Here is a 21,849-nt window from a genome sequence, read left to right as displayed (position 1 = left end):
TAAGGTGAAGGTGAATCCTAAGGGTTTTTACAGATATGTGAACAGTAAAAGGAGGGTTAAGGATAGAATAGGACACTGGATGATGGGACCGGTGAACTATGTAAGGAACCATATGAGATTGGAGAAATATTGAACAATTTTTTCTCGTCCGTATTTACGAGGGAAAGGGACATTGGGTTAAACGAGTTAAGGGAGGCAAATGGCTTAGTTATAGAGAGGATAGGGATTAGTAAAGTGAGGGATTTGGAGCTTCTAGGGTCAATTAAGGTGGATAAGTCTCCTGGTCCTGATTGGATTTTCCCCAGGACTTTAAGGGAGGTCAGGGAACAAATAGCAGGGGCACTGACAGTGATTTTTCAAAGATCACTGGAGGAGGGGGTGGTACCATGGGATTGGAGGGTTGCAAATGTAGTTCCATTGTTCAAAAAAGGCATGAGGTGTAGGCCAAGTAATTATCGGCCAGTAGGTTTCACTTCGGTGGTGGGGAAGGTTATGGAGGTATTCTTCAAGATAGTATATACGCATATATGGATAGGAAGGGATTGATTAGGGGCACCCAGCATGGGTTTGTAAAAGGAAAGTCATGTTTGACAAACCTTGTTGAGTTTTTTGAAGAAGTGAAAAAAAATGTGGATGAAGATAGAGCGGTTGATGTGATCTATTTGGATTTTAGTAAGGCTTTTGATAAGGTTCCACATGAAAGGTTAATAAGGAAGGTTCAGTCACTAGGAATTAGTAGAGAGATTGTGACATGGGTTCAGAGGTAGCTGGAAGATAGACAGCAGAAAGTCATGGTGGACAACTGTCAGGTTGGAAGCCTGTGACAAGCAGGGTGCCTCAGGGATCGGACCTGGGTCCCTTGTTGTTTATCCTTTGTATTAATGATTTAGAGGAGGGTGTGGTTAACTAGGTAAGCAAATATGTGGATGATACAAAAATAGGGGCAGTGAGGTAGATTTTCTTGGATTACAGAAGGAGTTGGTTTGTTTGGAAGAGTGGGCTGAAAGATGGCAGATGGAATTCGATGTAGACAGAGGTGTTGCATTTCGGTAAAAATAACTAGAATAGGACATATGCAGTTAAAGGGAGGGCACTGAGGCACGCAGAGGAGCAGAAGGAGCTGAGGTTATGGTCCAGAGTTCACTGAAGGTAGGTAAGAAGGCATATGGTATGCTGGCCTTCATAAATCATAGTATAGAGTATAGGAGCTGGGAGGTGATGCTGCAGCTGTTTAAGGCATTGGTGAGGTCAGGTTTGGAGTACTGTGCTCAGTTGTGGTCTCCAAATTATAGGAAGGATATAGATAAGGTGGAGAGGGTGCAGATGGTGCAGAGAAGGTTTACAAGGATGTTGCCTGGCTTACAGCATCTGGATTACAGGGAGAGATTAAGGAGACTGGGACTTTATTCTGAGTGGGGACTTGATAGAGGTATTTAAAATTATGAAAGGAATAGATAGACTCGACATAAACAGACTCTTTCCCCTGAGGGCAGGGGAGGTTGGAACAAGAGGCCATGAGTTAAGGGTAAGGAGGCAAAATTTTAGGAGAAATATTAGAGGATACTTTTTTACTCAGCGAGTGGTGGCAGAATGGAATGATCTTCCGAATGAGATAGTTGCGGCAGGGTCCCTTCTGTCATTTAAGAGAAGGTTGGATGTGTACATGGAGGTGAGGGGGTTGGAGGGTTATGGGCAGAGAGTGGGAGGGTTGAGCTAGTGGAGTTGTTCTAGTGAACCGTTGCGGTCTTGAAGGGACGACATGGCCTGTTTCCGCTCCGTAAACAGTTATATGGAAAATGGGCAGCACGGGCTCGATGGCTGCAAAGGCCTGTTACTGTGCTGTACGTCTAAATAGTGCAAATGAAACTTTTTATTAATGTGCCTGTGTCGCAAGATTGTGATACAAATAATATATTCTGATTTTTGGATTAGAATGGATGACCAGTTAGAACCAAGAGCAACACTTTACAAAATTCCTAAAATATGTAACCAATATGAACCATGTTGACCAGAAAAATACGACCTGAAGAGCAAAATTTAGCTTTGTAGACTGATTAGCAAAGGCCAAGGAGCAAATGTTATTTACTATTGGATTTTGCAGTATTTTTATCCTCTGGGTATCACTGCCATCCTTAATTGTTAAGGTGGTTGCAAGCCATCTTGAATGATTGTAGTCCTTTTGGTAAAGATGCTCCTGCATTGCTGTTGAGCTGTGAGTTTAAATTTCAAGTTTTATATACAACATCGTAGAAGCCAATTCCGGCCATTGAGACTTGCGCCTCCCAATTTCACCCAATTAGTCTACAAACCTTGTATGTTTTGAATGGTGGGCAGAAACCAGAGCACCTGGGAAAAACCCATGCAGGTCACGGGGAGAACGTACAACTTCCTTACAGACAGAGCTGGATGTGAACCCAGGTTGCTGAAGTTGTCATAGCATCGTGCCAACGCATTGCCCAGATTTAGATCCAACAATGATGAAGAACTAGTGCTATTTTTCCACATCAGGATAGTATGAAACTCAGAGGTAAACAGGAGCTAGTGGTGTTTCCTTGCTTCTGCTACTTTATCATTCTTGGTGATAGAAGTTGCAGGTTTGGGAGATGCCATTGGAGTTGTCTTGGCAAGGAACAACGGTGTATTTTTTAAATGGTACACATTTCTGCCACTGTGTACCAGTGTGGCAGGAATGAATACCAGTAATTAAGGAGGTTGATGGGGAATTGTCCTGGATACTATTGAATTTCTTGAGAGTTGTTGGTGCTGTACTGACCCAAAATCTTCCACACTCCTGACTTGTGAATGGTGAATGTTGGGTTTCAGTGAGTTGCTCATCGCAGGACACCCAGCTCTTGCAAATAAAAAAAAATCTGCACATTGGAAGTCTGAAGTAAACACAGGAAATGCTGAAAAATATCAGGAAGTCAGGTGACATATGCAGAAAGAGAAGCAGTCAACATTTCAGGTCTGTGTTCCTTTGTCTTGACCTCATAGTATTTATGTGGTTGGTTCAGTTGAGTTTCTGGTCAATGGTAACATAGAATAATGATGGTGGCAGTATTGGCAGTGGTAGTGCGATTGGACGTCAAGGATACACGTGGTTACACTTTATTTTTGGTGAAGTAATTTCTTAACATTTTTGTGGCAAAAATGTTAATGCCATTCTTTCATTCTCATGCCTAAAAGTTGCCTAGTCTTGCTGTATGCAAATGTGGGCTGCTTCATTCACTGATGGGTTGCATATGGAATTGAACATTATGTTGTCATTAGTGAGAATTCCTCCTTCTGACTTTATGATGGTAAGGAGACCATTAGAGCAATCAAAGATTGCTGGGCCCAGGACATTGCCTTGAGGACCACTTGCAGGAAGATCCTGGGTTTGCCATGATTGACTGCCGTCAACTACATCCTTTTCCTTTGGTGCAAGGTGTGGCTCCAATCAATGTGATTGTTTTCCCTTTCATGCCCATTGGCTTCAGGTTTACTGGACTACCTTAATGCCATATTTGGTCAAATGCTGCCTTACCTTCATGTCACTGTCACCTCGGTATAGTTGAATAAAGTATCACTTAATAAAATCTGTTGACTAACACATTTTGAAACTATTCTGATACAGTGAGTAGAATGACTGGTATCAATTATCCAGTTTGGATTTGTTCTGCTTTTTGGTGTGCAGACATACTTTTGTCATTTTTCACACGTGAGCATCTTAACTACACTGGAACAATTTGGCTCGAGGTGTAACTAGTTGAGTATTGCAGCATCCAGTTGTCTCAGCTGTTACAGTTAAATCATGTGGATTAAATCAAAATGTCTGGATTGACTCCTGCGATGATGAGGATCTCAAAGGAAGCTGAGATGGACCATCGATGTGGCCTTCTTGGTGGAGGTGGTGGTGAATATTGCAACCTTTTCTTTAGCACTCACATGCATGGCTTTGCCAACATGCAAAGAACATTCTTAGAACTTCCCCTTTCTTCAGCTGTTTAACTGCCTAGTTGTGAAATGCAGCAGAGCTCAAATGTTTAGTTCTATTTAAAATATAAAGTTTTGCAAACACTCATCCTGTATTGAAGTTTCACTCGACTGGCGTCATTTTCAGGAGGTCTGATGCTGCTACTAAAATGCCCTTTTGCACTCCCAATTGGCTTGATGGTGACCACTGATTTAGTGGTGCTTAACTTCTCCAAAGCATTCGATGTCATTCCCCACCAAAGATGACTTAAGAAGCTCGACTACTACGGTACTTGCTCCAAAACTAAAAGATGGATTTCTAGTTTCTTGACGAAACATCTTCAGCAGGTGTGCATGAATGAAAAAAGCTCTGAATTATGTTAAGTGGTACACCCTATGGCACAGTCTCAGACCCACATTTTTGTCTTGACATCAACGACATTCATGGAAAAATCACAAGTACCACTAGACTTTCATGGACAACTGTTTGGTATACCGTCCCATTAAGTCAGCTGATGAAGAGAATGCTCTCTAAAAAGATCTTGATAGCATGGTAGAATGGTCACAAAAATGGGGCATGCAGTTCATTCCTTCTAAATGCGAAACCTCGCGTGTCATCAGGCAGAAAAAAAACAGGTAAAACAGCATACAAAATCCTGGGTATCACCCTTGATGGAACCAAACAGACCAAATACCTTGGCATCAAAATCCAGAATGACCTGTGTTGGAATGATCAGATCTATCATACATTGGTGAAGGCAACAGGAGTCCTAAATTTTCTGAGTGGCAACTTCCATCATTGTTCAAATTCTGTCAAGGAGAAGTTGTTCCTCACCCTCGTCAGACCACATTTGGAATTCACCAAATGGACCCATACACAAACAAAAACCCTACTACTATCGAACGAGTCCAGAGGTAGGTAGCCCAATTTGTCACAAACACATATGGAAGAGAAGAGAAAGCTCTTGGATTCATTAAAATGGAGCTCTCTCCAAGAAAGATGTGAAGCATACCGCCTGACCTGTTTTTACACTGCCAGCTCGACTATCAATTCTACACCGAACCCAAGCCTGCTAAGACCAGACGAAGGCACACAACTCAATTTGTGGTGCCAACTTCCAAGACAGACGTATGTAGCAACTCTTTCTTCCCCTGCACAATTAAAGTATGGAATAATCTTCACCTACCACACTCACACGATCAGACCCAATTAAATTTAAGACAGTTCTTCTTCAAAAACTCCTCTTAAAGCCCACCCTCCCCCACCTCCAGTTTAAATTCCATACGGAATATTTTGGAGGAACAAAGAACCAAGAACCAAGAGATGGATATGAGGCTATTGATTGGAACAGTGTACATTCATGCTGCTGAAGATTGTTTAAAGCATGGCATGGATGCCTAGTTTCAAAATGACAGATCTGTTTAGAGCCAATGCAAATTTTTCAACACAATATAAAATATCTTTGTGAAATTGAGATTTTGTCTCTATAAGGACCATGCAGTGATAATTTCTACCAATGTTATTGTGAATTGATGCATCTGCCACCAGTAATTAGTGAGATGATGCAAAGTAAATGTATCCCTTGTGTTGGTTCACTCACTGCCTCCTGTAGGTCCAGTTTGGCATCTATGCCTTCCAAGAATCAGCGAACTCAGTCTGTGGAGGTTCTCTCAAATCCATCACCAGAGAATATCGTATGACCTTACTACTTTCAGTGCTTCTTCCAAATGTTGTTCAACACAAGGAAGTATAGATTTTTCAGCTGAAGGGCAGACAACAAGTAATATTCAAGAGGAAGATCTCCACTTGTATACCACTGTACCACTGTCTGGTAGTCCTGTCCTGTGTGGAACAAGACATAACCAGGGATTGTGGCACACTGTCAGTACAGTATAATTGTGAGTCATTAACTATGGCAGGCTGTTGCTTGACTTGCCCGTAGGACATTTTCCCAATTATGGTTCCCAACTTCAGAAGTTAGTGAGGAGAAGCTTGCAAGGTTGACTGACTGAGCTGGAAACAATTTTGGTGCATTTAAATTTGATGTCTGGTTGATGCCCTGTCGGATTGATCCATTTTATTCCTTCTCTGTTTCAATGTTACAGTTATGGTGCAACAGAGTGATTTGCTTGTGCACAACTAGGGGTATTTACCAGTCAATCAGAAGGGGTGTGTTTTGAATCACACTAGGCCAGACCAGGTAAAGATGACAAATTTTCTCCTAGAGGGACATCAATGAAGTGGATAAATTTTACAATGGTCTGGTAATTATTGTAGTCATCATATTCTTTTCTCTCACAAAATACAGATCAACTGAATTTAAACTCACAGTTATCATGATGGAAAATTAATTTTGGGGGCAGGGGTCATTGAATTATTAATTGAAATTTTTTAAATTGCAGTTGCCAGAAAGTCGGGTGGCATTTGAGGAAAGAGAAACACATGGTGAAGGGCTCAGGCCTGAAATGTTGATTACATATCTTTTCCTCCTATGGATACTGTGGGACCTGCTGAGTATCTCCAGCACTTTTGTGTATTAACTACAATCACAGCATCTGTAGACTTTCTTGTTTCACTCAATCTAATTCCAATTTTGATAAGAGCCCTCATCAATGTATAACTGCACACCTGGAATCCAACAGTAAGGTTTTCTGTTTTGATTCTTTTAGTTGGCGTTCCTTCTTCTTTGTGCATTTGGAAGTAAATCCGCACCTTGTTAGCATGTTTTTTGCTCTTTAAAAAAAGAAGACAGCGAGTGAATTAAAGCTATTTTCAATGACCTTGAATGACAAAGTAGTTGCACAAGGCAGCCACAACAGTGCAGCAGGATGAAGACAGGAGTGGAGGGGACAACAGTACAAAAACAATTTACCACATTTGCACCCTAATATCATGTAGTAGTATAAAAGATCAGAGATTTTCATTGGAGCTGAGTTTAGTCAAAACAGAAACTTTTGCATTTTCCATTTGCTCTGCTGATTTGTCTGGCTCGGTGAGATTCTGTTTTGTTGCCCCAGATCAACAGGCTCCTATAGATGTGCTCATTTTCTTGGTGCAAGTGTCAGGTTTCTCACATCATAAAAGGTTCAACTTGCCGTGAGGTTGACTAGCACATAAAAATGAAAGTCTTATGGTTGAACTACTTACAGCTTCTTGAAAGTTGTTACAAATATCAAGTATGTCAATAGATACATTTCAATGTGTAGAAACCATAGAACATTACAGCCAAAAACAGACCCTTTTGGCCTTTCTAGGCCTAGTCCCACTGGCCTGCTTCCAATCCATAACCCTCCATATCTCTCCCATCCATGTGCCTGTCCAAATTCTTCTTAAACGTTAAAAATTGAGCCTATGTTCTCATTCCACATTCCCATCATTCTCTGTGTGAAGAAGTTCCCCCCATGTTCCCCCTAAACTTTTTCCCTTTCACTCTTAACCCATGTTCTTTGGTTTGTATCTCACCTACCCTCAGTGGAAGAAGCCTATCTACATTTACTCTGTCTATCCCCCTCATAATTTTAAATACCTCTATCAAATCTCCCCTTATTTATCTATGCTCCAGCGAATAAGGTCCTAACTTGATTAACCTTTCCCTGTAACTCAGTTCCTGAAGTCCGGGCAACATCCTAGTAAAAACTACACACAATTGGAGGAAGAAGCTGACTGAAGCAAGAGGTCAGGTGACCTGAGGAATAGAGGAAGTTAGAATTTAAAAAGGGGCAAGGCATCAGCTAGAAGCTGATTGGAGGAAGAAGTTGACTATCACTATAAAAATGAGAGTCTGTGTAGCGGAGTGGTCATTGAGGGAGCAATCATTGTTGAAGTGGACTGAGCCAGTGGTAAGGCTTTGGCTGAACAGACTTTGGCGAGAGATAGTAGGAGATAAAGTAAGAAAGGGCCACCCTATTCAATGAACAAAAAGGATTCAGCAGGTAGGCACAGTTAATGGCAGTATTTAGATATCATATATTTTGTTCCTCTAGTCATAAACAGTGGGAATGGCAGCCAAGGCATGGGAATGTTCTTCTTACAGAATATGGGTTGTCAGGGAAGTGAGAAGTATCCCTGATGACTTCATCTGAAAGAAGTGCATCCAGCTCCAGCTCCTGACAAGCTGAGATAAGGAATTGGAGCTGGACCTGGATGAATTCTGGATCATTTGGGAGTCAGAGGGGGTAATAGAGTTACAGAGACATGATCACACCTAGGAGGGTAGAGAGGTGACAGCCCATCAATAACAAGTATACCGTTTTGGATACTGATGGGGAGAATGACCTACCAGGCACAAGTGACATCGATCAGGTTTCTGGCACAGAGTCTGGACTTGTGGCCAAGAGGGATGGGAGGAGAAGAGGTGAATTGTAGTGATGGGGATTCCATAGTTAGGAAGACAGATGAGAGGTTCTGGGGAATAGATCAAGTATCCTGGATGGTATGTTGCCTCCCTGGTGCCAGGGTCCGAGATATCTCAGATTGAGTCCACAGTATTTTCAGAAGGGAGGGTGAGCAGCCAGATGTAGGGACCAATGATGTGGGTAGGAAAAGTGAGGAGGTCATGCAAGGAGTGTGAGGGAGTTGGGCACTAGGCTGATAGAAAGGTCTCCAGGGTTGTGATCTCACGATTGCTATCTGTGCCACGTGCTAGTGAGGTTAGAAATATGAGGATAATGCAGCTTAACACGTGGCTAAAGGAAAGGTGAAGGACGGAGGGCTTCAGGTTTCTGGATCATTGGGCTCTCTTCCAGGGAAGATGGGACCTGTTCCAAGATGATGTGAAAATTACATGCTGGGATGTTATGGTATAGTTATACAAGTCATTGGTGAGGCCAAATGTGAAGTATTGTGTGAAGTTTTAGTCACCTAACTACAAGAAAGTTATCAATAAGATCGAAAGAGTGCAGAGAAGATTTACTAGGATGTTGCCCAGACTTCAGGAAATGAGTTACAGGGAAAGGTTAAACAGATTAGGACTTTATTCCCTGAAGCATAGAAGAATGGGGGAAGATTTGATAGAGGTATTTAAAATTATGAGGGGGGAGAGAAATACAAACCATAGGACATGGGTTAAGAGTGAAAGGGGAAAAGTTTAGGGGAACATGAGTGGGAATGTCTTCACACAGAGTGTGGGGGGAGTGTGGAACAATCATCCAGCTGAGCTGGTGAATGCGGATTCAATTTTAACATTTACATGAATGGGAAAGGTATGGAGAGCTATAGACTGGGTGCAAGTCAGTGAGTCTAGCCAAAGAAAAATGGTTTGGCACAGACTAGAAAGGCTGAAATGGCCTGGTTCTGTGCTGTAGTATTGTATGGTTCTAATACTCCAAATTTGGCCTCGCCAATACAACTTTACAATAACATTCCAACTCCTATAATCAATAAATTAATTTATGAAGGTCAATATGCCAAAAGCTCTCTTTACAACCCTATCCACCCGTGATGCTACTTTCAGGGAATTATGTATCTCTATTCCCAGATCCCTCTGTTGTACCACATTCTCAGTGCCTACCATTTACCGTGTATGACCTTTCTTGGTCTGTCCTTCCAAAGTGCATCACACATGTCTGCATTAAATTCCATCTGCCATTTCTCAGCCCGTTTTTCCAGCTGGTCCAGATCTCTCTGCAAGCTTTGAAAACATTCTTAGCTGTCCACAACACCTCCAATCTTCGTTTCATCTGCAAACTTGCTGATCCATTTTAGCACATTATCATCCAGATCATTGATATAGATAACAACAAGGGTCTCAACACCGATCCCTGAGGCACACCTCTAGACACAAGCCTCCAGTTTAAGAATAAATCATCCACCACTTCTCTCTGGCTTCTCCTGTCCAGTTATCGTTCAGTCCAGTTCACTACTTCACCATGAATACCTAGCATCTGTACTTTCCTGACTAACTTCCCATGTGGGACCTTTGTCAAAGGCCTTTTATAAAGTCCACATAGACAACATCCACAGCCTTTCCTTTATTGACTTTTCTAGTAACCTCCTCGAAAATCTCTATAACATTGGTTAAACACAACCTACCACGCACAAAGCCATACTGACTATCCCTAATCAGTTTCAGGCCATCCAAATAATTGTATATCCTATCTCTTAGAACACCTTCCAATAATATACATACTACTGATGTCAGACTTACTGGTGTCTAAATTCCAGGATTACCTTTGGAGCTTTATTTAAACAAAAGAACAATGTGAGCTACCCTCCAATCCACTGGCACCACACCTGTAGCTAAGGACATTTTAAATATTTCTGAAAGAACCCCTGCAATTTCTACACTAGCTTCCCTCAAGGTATGAGGGACTATCTTGTCAGGACCTGGGGATTTATCCACCCTTATTTGCTTTGAAACAGCAAGCACTTCCTCCTCTTTAATCTGTATAGATTTTATGATCTCACTGCTTGTTTTCATTATATCCCATGACTCTGAGACATTTTCCTGAGTGAATAATGATGAAAAATAACCATTTAAGACTTCTCATTTGGCTCCATACAACACCGACCACTTCAAGGGACCAATTTTGTTCTACAGAACACCTTTGAATTTTCCTTCACATTATCTACCAAAGCAATTTCATGTCTTCTTTTTTGTAATTTCATTGCATTTTTTATACTTCTCAAGTACCTCATTTGCTCCATGTTGCCAATACTTGTTATGCACCTCTCTCTTCCAAACCAGATCCCAATATCCCTCAAAACCCAAGGTTCCCTATGTCATCTAACCTTGCCTTTGATCCTGACTGGAACATACAAACTCTGTACTCAAAATGTCACCTTTGAAGGTCCTCCACTTACTGTGCACATCCTTGCTAGAAAACAACAAGCCACACATTCTAGATCCTTTCTGATTTCCTCAAAATTGGCTTTTCTCCAATTTAGAATCTCATCCTGAGGCCCAGACCTAACCTTCTCCATAATTAACTTAATACTAATGGCATTATGATCACTGGACCCAAAATGTTCCCTTTCACATACTTCTGTCATCTGTCCTGACTTGTTGCCTAATAGGAGATCTAATATTGTGCTCTCTCTAGTTGGTACTTCTATAAATTGATTTAGAAAACTTTTTAGAACACCTTTGACAAACTCCTAGCCACCTAGCCTTTTTACAGTATGGGAGTCCCAGTCACAATCTTATGTTTCCTACAGCTGTCTGCTGTCTCTCTGCAGATTTGCTCCTCCAATTCTTGTTGACTATTGGGCCGTCTATAATACAACCCCATTAGTGTGGTCATACCTTTCCCATTCCTCAGCTCCACCCATATAGTCTCACCAGATGATTCTTCTGGGTTTGTCCCGCTGAGCACAGGTGTGATATTTTTCCTGTTGAGCAATGCCACTTCTCCCTCTTTCATCCCTCTCCCCCACCCCCACCCCGTTCTATTGTGTCAAAAGCAATGGAATCCCAGAACACTGAGCTGCCAGTCTGCCGCTTCTGCATCCAAGTTTCACTATTGGCCACACTAAACTAATTCTATTATGTTCATAGAAAAAATACATTTAAGACTATGTAACTTAATTTATTAGGGACCTGGTGTCTAACTAACGTGCAATACATTTTGGGCTCAGTATACTAACTTGGATATTTATGTATGTTTTTGAAGTGCTGTGACTTCCAGGATTTTAAACAAAGTGTTCTTGAAGAGATGATTAGGTTACTAAGATCATGGGACTGTAACAGAAACAGTGCAGACATAGACTGCTACTTAACAATTACAATGAACCTTTCAAGACCAAGTGCCAATTTTAACAAAAGTTTATGCTGTACGTGATTATGAAAAAGAAAAAAAGTAAAATATGCAGAAAATGGCAATATGTTGCGTAATTACATTTGTTAATCAAAATTTACAAGGTACCTCATAGTGTGCGGTCCTTTGGACTTCAGAGATCAGCATGGCACAGCAAACCTTGCAGTAGTTATCCATGAAAAGTTCATTATTATTGTGGCCACCCATTTTGTCTGAAAAGCATTCAAAATATTAGCTTTTTAAAACCAATAAAATTCCATCTGGGACTGTCTCTCTGCAACTGGATCCTCAATTTCATCACACGCAGACCCCAATTAGTGTGGATTGGCAAAGTTAACTCCTCCTTGCAGACCATCAACACGGGGGCTGTATGCTTAGTTCCCTGCTCTATTCCCTGTACACGAATGACGGTGTAGCCAAGTTCAGCTCCAACACAAGCTGTTGTTGGACAAATAAAGGGAAATGATCAGTCAGAATACAGGAGATGGAGAATCTCTTTGGATGGCTCCACATCAACAATCTTGCTCTTAATGTTAACAAGACCAGGGAGCTTATTGTGGATTTTAGGAAGGGGAGGCTGAGGGGGTACACACCTGCCTGTATTGATAGGATGGCAGTGGAGAGGCTTAGTACCTTCAAGTTCCTGGAGTCCACAGATAAGATTTATCCTGGAGCCAAAACATCAAGGCAACCGAAGAAGGTGCACCAACCCCTCTATAATTTAAACTGAGACACACAGCATGGTTACAGGCCTTTTCGGCCCATGAGCCCGTGCTGCCCAAATGATCTACAATCCCGGTTCGTTTTGAACAGTGGGAGGAAATTGGAGGGCCCTGAGGAAACCCACGTAGACACGGGAGAATGTACAAACTCCTTAGACAGTGTTGGATTCGAACCCCAGTTGCTGATTCTGTAACAACATTGCACTAACCTGCTGCCACCTACTTTCTAAGAAGTCTGAGGAGATTTGGCATGTCATGAAATCCTCTATCAAATCTCTAAAGGAAGGTCACTGAAGAAAATTAAAACTAAATAACTAAAAAAACTTTTGAATTTACAAGAGGAAAAATAGGATATCTGCAGAATGCTCAGCAAAACCACCACTGACTGGAATGTTAGGTTTGGAGGATGACTAAAGGAAATATATTTTTAAACAAAGTTTGTGATAATAGATAACATTTACTAATAAAAAGCCCCATCATAGCAGAACAGGCATTTGATAGAATACAGTATTCATCATCTTAAAGAGAATAAGACTATGGAAAATGTGGCATGAACATCTGCTATGACCAAAAACATGTTTAGAATTTTTGTGGTGAAAATAATGTTACTCCTAAAAATTCAAAAAAATGAATATCACATAAATCCAGACCCGAGTCAAAGGCAAAAATGCTCCAATATTGCCCACTAGTGACAGGAGGAGGAAGTACATAAATATTCAAATGCAGAGAACGATGTACAAGATTGACTGCAAAATAAACTGAAAGTAGTAATAATCTCCAGTGATTTAACATGGGATACTCACAGAAAATAGTGAAACATGATTTTGAAACCAGGAATTATCACTTTTAAAAGTAAAATGTTTTGGAACCATCACAACAAAATGTTCTGTGTTCAAAATTTCTATATCGTTACTGGTTTTTTTTTATTTGTCAGTGAAACAATCAAGCAAGATTATAATTATTGCAAAAGCAGCATCATTAGTGTAGCAGTTAGTGCGACATAGATTCAAATTTGGTGCTCTCCGTAAGGAGTTTGTACGACCTCGCTATGTCCACATGATTTTCCTCCAGATGCTCCTGTTCCTCCTCCCCCACCCCCCCCCCCCCCCATGTCCCAAAGATATAAGGGATCAGTAGATTAATTGGCCGCGTGGGTGTATTTGGGAAGTGCGGGCTGTTTCCATGCTGTATCTCTACATTAAATTTTATAAACACGTGACTGGATGAAGTCTTTATCTCCAACTATTGGAATCCATCAAAACAAAACCTGACTATTTTGATGGAGACTAAAACAAAACATTAAAGGCTAGAAATAATCAACAGATGAAGTATGAGTTGTGGGTAAAAATAACAGAAGTAAAAATTTGGGATCAACCCCAGTGATCCTTCAACCTGCTGAGTCTCTTTGCAGTTCAGAATCTGTAGTATTTCTGTAGTCAGAAATACCAGTCATTCTCAACGGGAGCCATACTGGGGGGTCACAGCACATTAAAAAGGGTCTCAGACTGAAATCATAAAATATTTTAAAATGTTTTTTATGTAGTCGGCAGAACAAAAGTATGGAAGAAACTAACTAAACTTGATTGCTTCACAGGGAAGGGGGATCATAAACATTGAGCAGTTCTAAGGGGGCAGCGGCCAAAAGAAGGTTGAGAATGTCATAGGCAAGCCTTGAAACTGATAATATATATTTGTTCCAGATTTATTTCATCAACTAAGTTTAAATGTTCTAAGTGCAATAATGGGATGTGAACTCATATCTATGCATCATTAACCCATGTCTTTAGATTCCTCACCCAGTAAAATAAACATTGTGCTATCATAAATCAGTCTCTTTGATTGCAAATAAAAGTGAAAAAATTGCATATCCTGGAAATCTTAACTAAAAATGGAAAATACTGACACAACAGCAGGTCAAGAGTATGGGTTTAAAGTGAAACAGTTATAGTTTCAGGTTGAGAACTGTCTTATTTCTGTTCCTAAAGTGAGATAAGATTACTGTAAAACCCCTGGTATCCAGCACACATGGGGATTGCTAGATGCTAGATAAGTGAATTTTCTGGTTGCTTGAAATTGTGTGTTGAGTGCTTTGGCGAACTAATCACTAGGGGTGCCAATTTTAAACTTTTCCCATTTATTTTCTGTAAATTTTTTGCCCATTGCTTGAGGCTGCCGGTTGCTTGAATTCCAGATAACGGGGATTTTACTAACTCATGAGAAAGGAAAGTGTTGGAAAAGCTCGATAGGTTAGGCAACATCTGTGAAAAGAGAAAATATTGACTATTTCACTTTTCACCAATACTGCTGGTTTTTGCCAGCATTATGTTTCATTTCAGATTTCCAGCGTTTACAGTGTTTTGCTGTGCATTAATGGCTAGTTAAGACTAAATATGTCTCTGGTGCCTGACTACAGATAAAGATTACTATATTTTTATGCTTAGGGAAATGGGAATTGTGTCACATTTCACTGCTTTGTCCAAGTTGATCGTGAAGTTGGCTGCTTTCCAATTTCACATGTGCAGCACAAGCTGTTGATATCACAGGTGCTGATTTGAAATTGGTTCAATTACATATGGTTAGCAAGCTGGCTCCAATTCAAACTTGCATTCAACATGCTCTGTAAACTAGGACAGCTTTGTAATTCCCTTGGCATTTTAATTCATTGAAAAAGCAGCTATGTTGCAACATAACTGTTAAAAATGAACCTGAAATCTATCAATGTTGAAAATTGATGGAGAACTACAACATCTCCAAAAGGATCGCAGGAATGCTTGCTGAGAAAATGTAAGCCAAAACACACTGAAATGCTGGAGGAACTTAGCTGGTCTTGCAGTGTCCAAAGGAGGTAAAGATATATTACTGACATTTTGGGCTGAGCCCTTCAAGGTATAAGCAAAAAACAGGAAGGCTTCTGAATAAAGACTTAAGAATGGCAGAGGGAGGAGTGCAGACCAACAGTCAAAAGGTGTTAATTGTTTAAGAGGAAAGGTGAGAATTGATTTTGGTTCTGTGAAAGGAGGGAGAGTTGGGGGAAAAATAACAGAAAGAAGAGGGGAGTTTAACAGAATCTGATGTTGAAAGCCATCTGGTTGAGGAGTTTAATTTAATTTTTTAATTTAGACAGACAGCATGGTAACAGGCCAATTTGGCCCACGAGTCTGTGCCACCCAATTTATACGTAATTAATCTATAACCTCAGTACATTTTGAACGATTGGAGGAAATCCGGAGCCCCATGCAGACATAGAACAATATAGCACAGTACAGGCCCTTTGGCCCTCGATTTTGTGCCAACCCATATATTCCTTCAAAAAAAATACTAAACCCTCCCTACCCCATAACCCTGTATTTTTTTTTCATCCATGTGTCTGAGTCTCTTAAATGCCCCTAATGTTTCTGCCTCCACCACCATCCCCAGCAAGGAATTCCAGGCATCCACAACTTTCTGTGTCAAAAAAAACTTACCCCTGATGTCTCCCCCAAACTTCCCTCCTTTCACTTTGTACATATGTCCTCCTATGTTTGTTGATCCTGCCCTATAATTTTGTAGACCTCTTATCAAGTCTCCTCTCATCCTTCTGAACTCCAAAGTGAAATATCCCAGCTCCGCTAACCTTGCCTCATAAGACGCTTTTCTAATCCAGGCAGCATCCTGGTAAATCTCCTCTTCACCCTCTCCAGAGCGTCCACATCCTTCCTATTAATGAGATGACCAGAACTAAACACAATACTCTAAGTGTGGTTTTACCAAAGATTTGTAGAGTTGTAACATGACCTCTCTACTCCTGAACTCAATCCCCATATTAATGAAGCCCAGCATCTCATAGGCCTTCTTAACTATTCGGGCAACCTGTGCGGTGGGCAACCTTGAGGGATGCATGGATTTGGACCATAAGGTCCCTCTGCTCATCCACACTCTTAAGCAACTGAGCATTAACCCTGTACTTAGCCTTCTGGTTAGTCCTTCCAAAATGCATCACCTCACTCTTATTCGGATTGAAATCCATCTGCCACTTTTCTGCCCAACTCTATATCCTCATGTAATGTTTGACAGCCCTCAGCTCCATCCACAAATCCCCCAACCTTTTTGTCACCTGCAAACTTACTGACCCATCATTCTGCCTCTTCATCCGGTCATTGATAAAAATCACAAAGAGCAGGGGTCCCAGAACAGTCCCCTGCGGCACTCCACTAGTCACTGACCTCCAAGCAGAAAACTTTCCTTCAACTACTACTCCCTGATTTCTTTCTACAACCCAATTTTTTATCCACAGAGCCAAGGTTCCACTGATCCCGTGCCTAATGACTTTCTGGATGAGTCTCTAGTGGGGACCTTGTCAAATGCCTTGCTGAAATCCATGTAGACCACATCTGCTCTACCATGATCAATTTCTTTTGTTACCTCCTCAAAAAACACAATTAGACCAGTGAGGCACAATTTTATCTTCATAAAGCCTTGAGTAGACTGCACTTCTCCAAATGCTCATAGATCCTATCCTTAAGAATCTTCTCCATTAGTTTACACACCACTATTGTAAGACTCGCTGGTCTATTATTCCCAGGATTCACCCTATTACCTTTTTTAAACAAGGGGACTACATTTCCCATTCCCAGTCCTCCAGCACCTCCCCTGTGACCAAAGACAATTCAAAGATAATAGTTACTGCCCCAGCTACCTCTTCTCTCACTTCCCAGAGAAGCCTGGGGTATATCGCGCCTAATCCTGGGGGTTTATCAATATTGATGTTTTTAAGAAGTTTCAACGCGTTGACTTTCTTAATATCCACATTGTCCAGCACACAAACCTATTCAATTTCCACCTCACATTTCCTCTTGTGAATAGTGACACAAAGTATTCATTTAAGACCTCCCCAACCTCCTCTGTTACCAGGCACATGTTGCCACCTTTATCCTTTAGCGGGCCCACCTTCGTTCTCGTCATCCTTCTGCTCTTCACATACGCATAGAATGCTTGGGGTTCTCCTTAATTCTACGTGCCAAGGTCTTCTCATGCCCCCTAAGAACTTTCCTAAATCCTTTCTTAAGCTCCTTCCTGGCTACCATATACTTCTTATGAGCCCTTCCTGTTTCTGCTTCCTATATCCAATGTACGCTTCCTTCTTCCTTGACAAGTTGCCTGACCTGTTTTGTCTGCCACGGTTCCCTTTTCCTACCATATTTTCCTTGTCCCAGTGGGACAAACCTATCTTGAACCCTGTACAAATGGTCCCTAAACTTCCTGCACATTACTTCTGAGCTTTCACCCTTAAACATGTTTCCAATTTATTCTCACTAGTTCCTGGCTCATCCCTTCATAATTAGCCCTTCCCCAGTTAAGCACTTTCCCATTTTGTCTGTTTATATCCTTTTCCATAGCTAATGTTGAAGCTAAGGGAGTTGTGGTCACTCACCAAAATGCTGCCCCACCGAGAGGTCCGCCACCTGACCAGGTTTATTACCCAGAACCAGTATGGGCTCTCCTCTAGTCAGCCAGTCCACATACTGTGTCAGGAATCCTTCTTGTACACTCCTGACAAATTCAGCCCCATCTATCCCTCTTGCAGTCAGTAGGTGCCACTCAATATTAGGGTAATTGAAATCACTCATAACGACAACCCTGTATTTCCTGCACCGTTCCACAATCTGCCTGCTTGGTGTCCTGAGACGATTTGGGGACCTATAGACTACTCCCAGCACAGTGATAGCTCCCTTCCTATTTCTGACTTCCACCCACACCAACTCAGTGGACACTCCCTCTGCAGCATCCTCCTTTTCAATAGCCATGACACTGTCCCTGACCAGAAATGCTACTCCCCCCTCCAACTTTTCTACCTCCCATCCTATTCTTTTTAAAACACTTAAACCCAGGAACCTGCATCATCCAATCTTGCCCTTCTTCTTGCTAAGATTCAGGAAAGGCCACAACATCCTAGTTCCGTGTACTGATTCATGCTCTAAGTTCATCCCCTTTATTCCTCATACTCCTAGCGTTAAAATTGACACATTTCAAATCCTCTAACCGGCTACCTTTATGTTTTGTCCCGTTTGTCTTTCTTCTCTAACTCAGAATACATAGTATCATACTTTTGTCCTTCTACCCTAATCTCTGCCCTCACATTCTGATTCCTGTCCTCCTGCCTAACTAGTTTAAACCCTCAACAGCTCTAGCAAACCTGTCCACCAAAATATTGGTACCCCTCCAGTTCAGGTACAGCCCGTCCTTTTTGTACAGGTCAAGCCTTCCCCAGAAGAGATCCCAATGATCCACAAATCTGAACCCCTGCCCCTTTTCCCAACTCTTCAGCCATGCATTCATCTGCCACAACTTCCTGTTCCTACTATATCTGGCGCATGGCACAAGCATCAATCCTGGGATTACCACCCTTGAGTTCCTGCATTTTAACTTCCTTTCCAACTCCCTATATTCCCTACTCCTATCTATGTCACTGGACCCCATGTAGACCATGACATGCGGCTGCTCAGTCTCCCCCTCCAGAATGCCATGAACTCGATCAGAGAGGTCCCTGATCCTAGCACCTGGGAGGCAACATACATCCGGGAGCCTCAATCTCGTTCACAGAACCTCCTATCCACTTGTCTAACCAACGGGTCCCCAATCACTCTCCTCTTCTCCTTCCTTCCCTTCTGAGCCAGGGGCCAGCCTCTGCTGGAAACATGACCAACTCGATGTCCCTGGTAGGTTGTTTCCCCCCCACACCCCAACAGTATCTAAAACAGTATACATTGATGAGGGGAATGACCATAGGGGAGTTCTGCTATATCTGCTTCTTTCCCTTCCCTCTCCTGACAGCCTTATTTTTAGGGGTGACTGCCTCCCTGAAACTCCTGTCTATCATTCCCTCTGCCTCCCTTAAGATCCACAGTGCTTCCAGCTCTAGGTCCCTAACTCGGTTTTTCAGGAGATGGAGCTGGATGCACCTTTTGAGGTGTAGTCATCAGGAACAAACGGGGAGAATGTACAAACTCCTTAATGCAGCATTGGATTCGAACCCCGGTCCCGATCGCTGGAGCTGTAAAGGTGTTGTGCTAACTGCTATGCCAAATTGGAGGAGCAACACCTCATCTTCTGTCTGGGCACCCTGCAAACAGATGGCTTTAACATAGTCTTCTTGGGTTTCTGTTAACCCCACCCACTTCTTCCCCCCATCGCCTTTCCCCCAGCTTTCTCTCTCCATTCTGTCTCCTTTCACAGTCAAAATCAATTCTCACCCTTTCTCTTATCATATCCAATTAATACCTTTTGACATCGGTAATATCTCTTTACCTCTGTGGATGTTGCGAGACTGGCTGTGTTCCTCCAACATTTCTGTGTATTTTTACTACAATCACAACGTCTGCAGACTTTTGTGTTTCACACAGAAGTAAGTCATTTGGCTGATCATTCTATGGCAATAATAAATAGACTACCCAGCATAACTTTCCTGGAAGTATACTTCTAAGTACTACTTAAGTGTTTTTTGCCTTCATCAGTCTTTCAGACAGTGAATTCCTAACGCTTCCTGGTCTTAGAGTGAAAACCATTTTAATCTCCTATCTCATCATTTGGCCAATGCTTTAAATCAATCCTCCTTGTTTTTTCATCCCTCTATTAAGAGAAATAGGCACTACATTTGAATTTCTAGGCTCCTTTTAATCCTATTCACCTCAATTAAACCTCCTCTACCCCAAAGGAAACAACCACAACTTATCCTGCCTTTCCATTTAGTTACAGTGGTCCAGTCCTTGAAACACTTGTGAATCTTTATACCCCTACAACCTTTATTGCACAATAAAAAAACCTTCAAGAGGAAATTACACATGAATGCCAGAAAATGATGCATGGGAAAGATTAGAGTGGGCATAATGATCTTTCAAGATCATTTTGCAAATAGCCTCTCTTTATGCTGTATAACTCTTGAAAGCAACTTACTAAAATAGAGAGCTGAAAATTGTGGAATCTGCATTCCAAGAAATTAACTCATGGGTAAATGGACTTTAATGTTTTGCATTCTCTTCATTCCAGACTTGATTTGCCTTTATGCTTCATTTTCTCAAAGGTACTGAATAATGATGGGGCAACAATATGCTAACAATTTGGATGTAAATATAGTAAGTAGGATCAGTAAATTTGCTACATGACAACTAGTCTAATGAATAGCAAACTAGCTGGAAACTAGGGGGGAGGGAACCTGAGCATTGGGTCAGATGTAAGAGCATTTGGAGGAAAGGTAGATGCAATATGTTGTGAGACAGTGAGGAAGGACAGGCATTGGATGAAGCATAAATGTTGTCAGTTGGATGAGATTAAATTTGCATAGTTTAATGTGAGAAGTATTAAAATTAATGGCAATCAGTACATGGAATTATGATGTGGTGGTCATTACAGGGATGGCTGACGAAAGGACAGAATTCGATGATGCATGTTCTGGGTTTAGATGTTTCAAAAGGGAAAGGGAGGGAAATAAAGAGGGGGGAGTGGCTTTGCTAATCATGGAGAGTATCACAGCTGCAGAAAGAGAGGACATTGTGGAGAGATCATTTACTGAGTCGGTGTGGGTGGAGGTCAGAAACAGGAAGGGAACAATCACCATTAAGTGTATTCTATAGATCTCCAAATAGCCACCAGGACATTGAGGAGCAGATAATTAGGGAGATTTTAGGAAGGTACAAAAATAACAGGGTTATTGTTATGGGAGATTTCAACTTCCCTCATATTGCAAAAATGGGATGAAAAGTGGCAGATGAAATTTAATGCGAGGTGTTGCATTTTGGAAGGACAAACCAAGAAAGGGCATGCATGGTAAATGGTATGGTATTGAGGAGTGTGGTAGAACAGAGGGATCTGGGAATACAGATAAAATATTCCCTGAAAGTGGTATCATAGGTTGATAGGGTTGTGTGCAGTGTGGAGGAACAAAGGGGATCCCAATCCACGGTTCCCTCAAGGTTAATAAGAAGGCATATGATCTGCTTCATTAGTTGGGACACTGAATTCAAAAGTCACCAGGCTGAGGTATCTTTGGAGCTCTACAAAACTCTGGTTACACCACATTCAATGTATTGCATTCAGTTCTGGTCACCTCATTACAAAAAGAATGTATAGTTCTAGAATGTGCAGAGGAGATTTACCAGGATGCTGTCTGGATTGGAGAACATGTCTTATGAAGCAAAGTTAACCAAGCTCAGGCTTTTCTCTTTGGAGTGAAAAAGGAGGTGACTTAGTAGAGGTATATAAGATTATGAGAAGCATACATGGGGTTTACAGCTCATACCTTTTTCCTGGGGTGACAATAGCAAATATTATATATGTAAGAAAAATAGAGGGTTATGGATGTGACGTAGGGAAGGTTTAGATTGTTAAGGAGTAGGTTTACATAGATCAGCACATCGCAGGCCAAAGTGCCTGTACTTTTACAAGC

General features: G+C 41.5%; 1 protein-coding gene across 16 annotated transcripts in view; it reads right to left on the bottom strand.

Moving 5' to 3' along the window:
* The window catches only part of LOC138757024 (zinc finger matrin-type protein 1-like), a 100,167-nt gene that overhangs the window by 15,389 nt on the left and 62,929 nt on the right, over window positions 1–21,849 (bottom strand). For all 16 annotated transcript variants that reach the window (XM_069923619.1, XM_069923627.1, XM_069923628.1 and 13 more), the window contains 2 exons: window positions 11,818–11,921; window positions 6,584–6,688 (listed from right to left, as the gene is read on the bottom strand). In XM_069923619.1, coding sequence (XP_069779720.1) covers window positions 6,584–6,688; window positions 11,818–11,921 — 209 coding nt within the window. The remainder of the gene's footprint in view (window positions 1–6,583; window positions 6,689–11,817; window positions 11,922–21,849) is intronic.

Source organism: Narcine bancroftii, chromosome 3, assembly GCF_036971445.1.
Source record: "Narcine bancroftii isolate sNarBan1 chromosome 3, sNarBan1.hap1, whole genome shotgun sequence".
NCBI classification, from domain to species: Eukaryota; Metazoa; Chordata; class Chondrichthyes; order Torpediniformes; family Narcinidae; genus Narcine; species Narcine bancroftii.
This window is presented reverse-complemented; position numbering and strand designations above follow the sequence as displayed.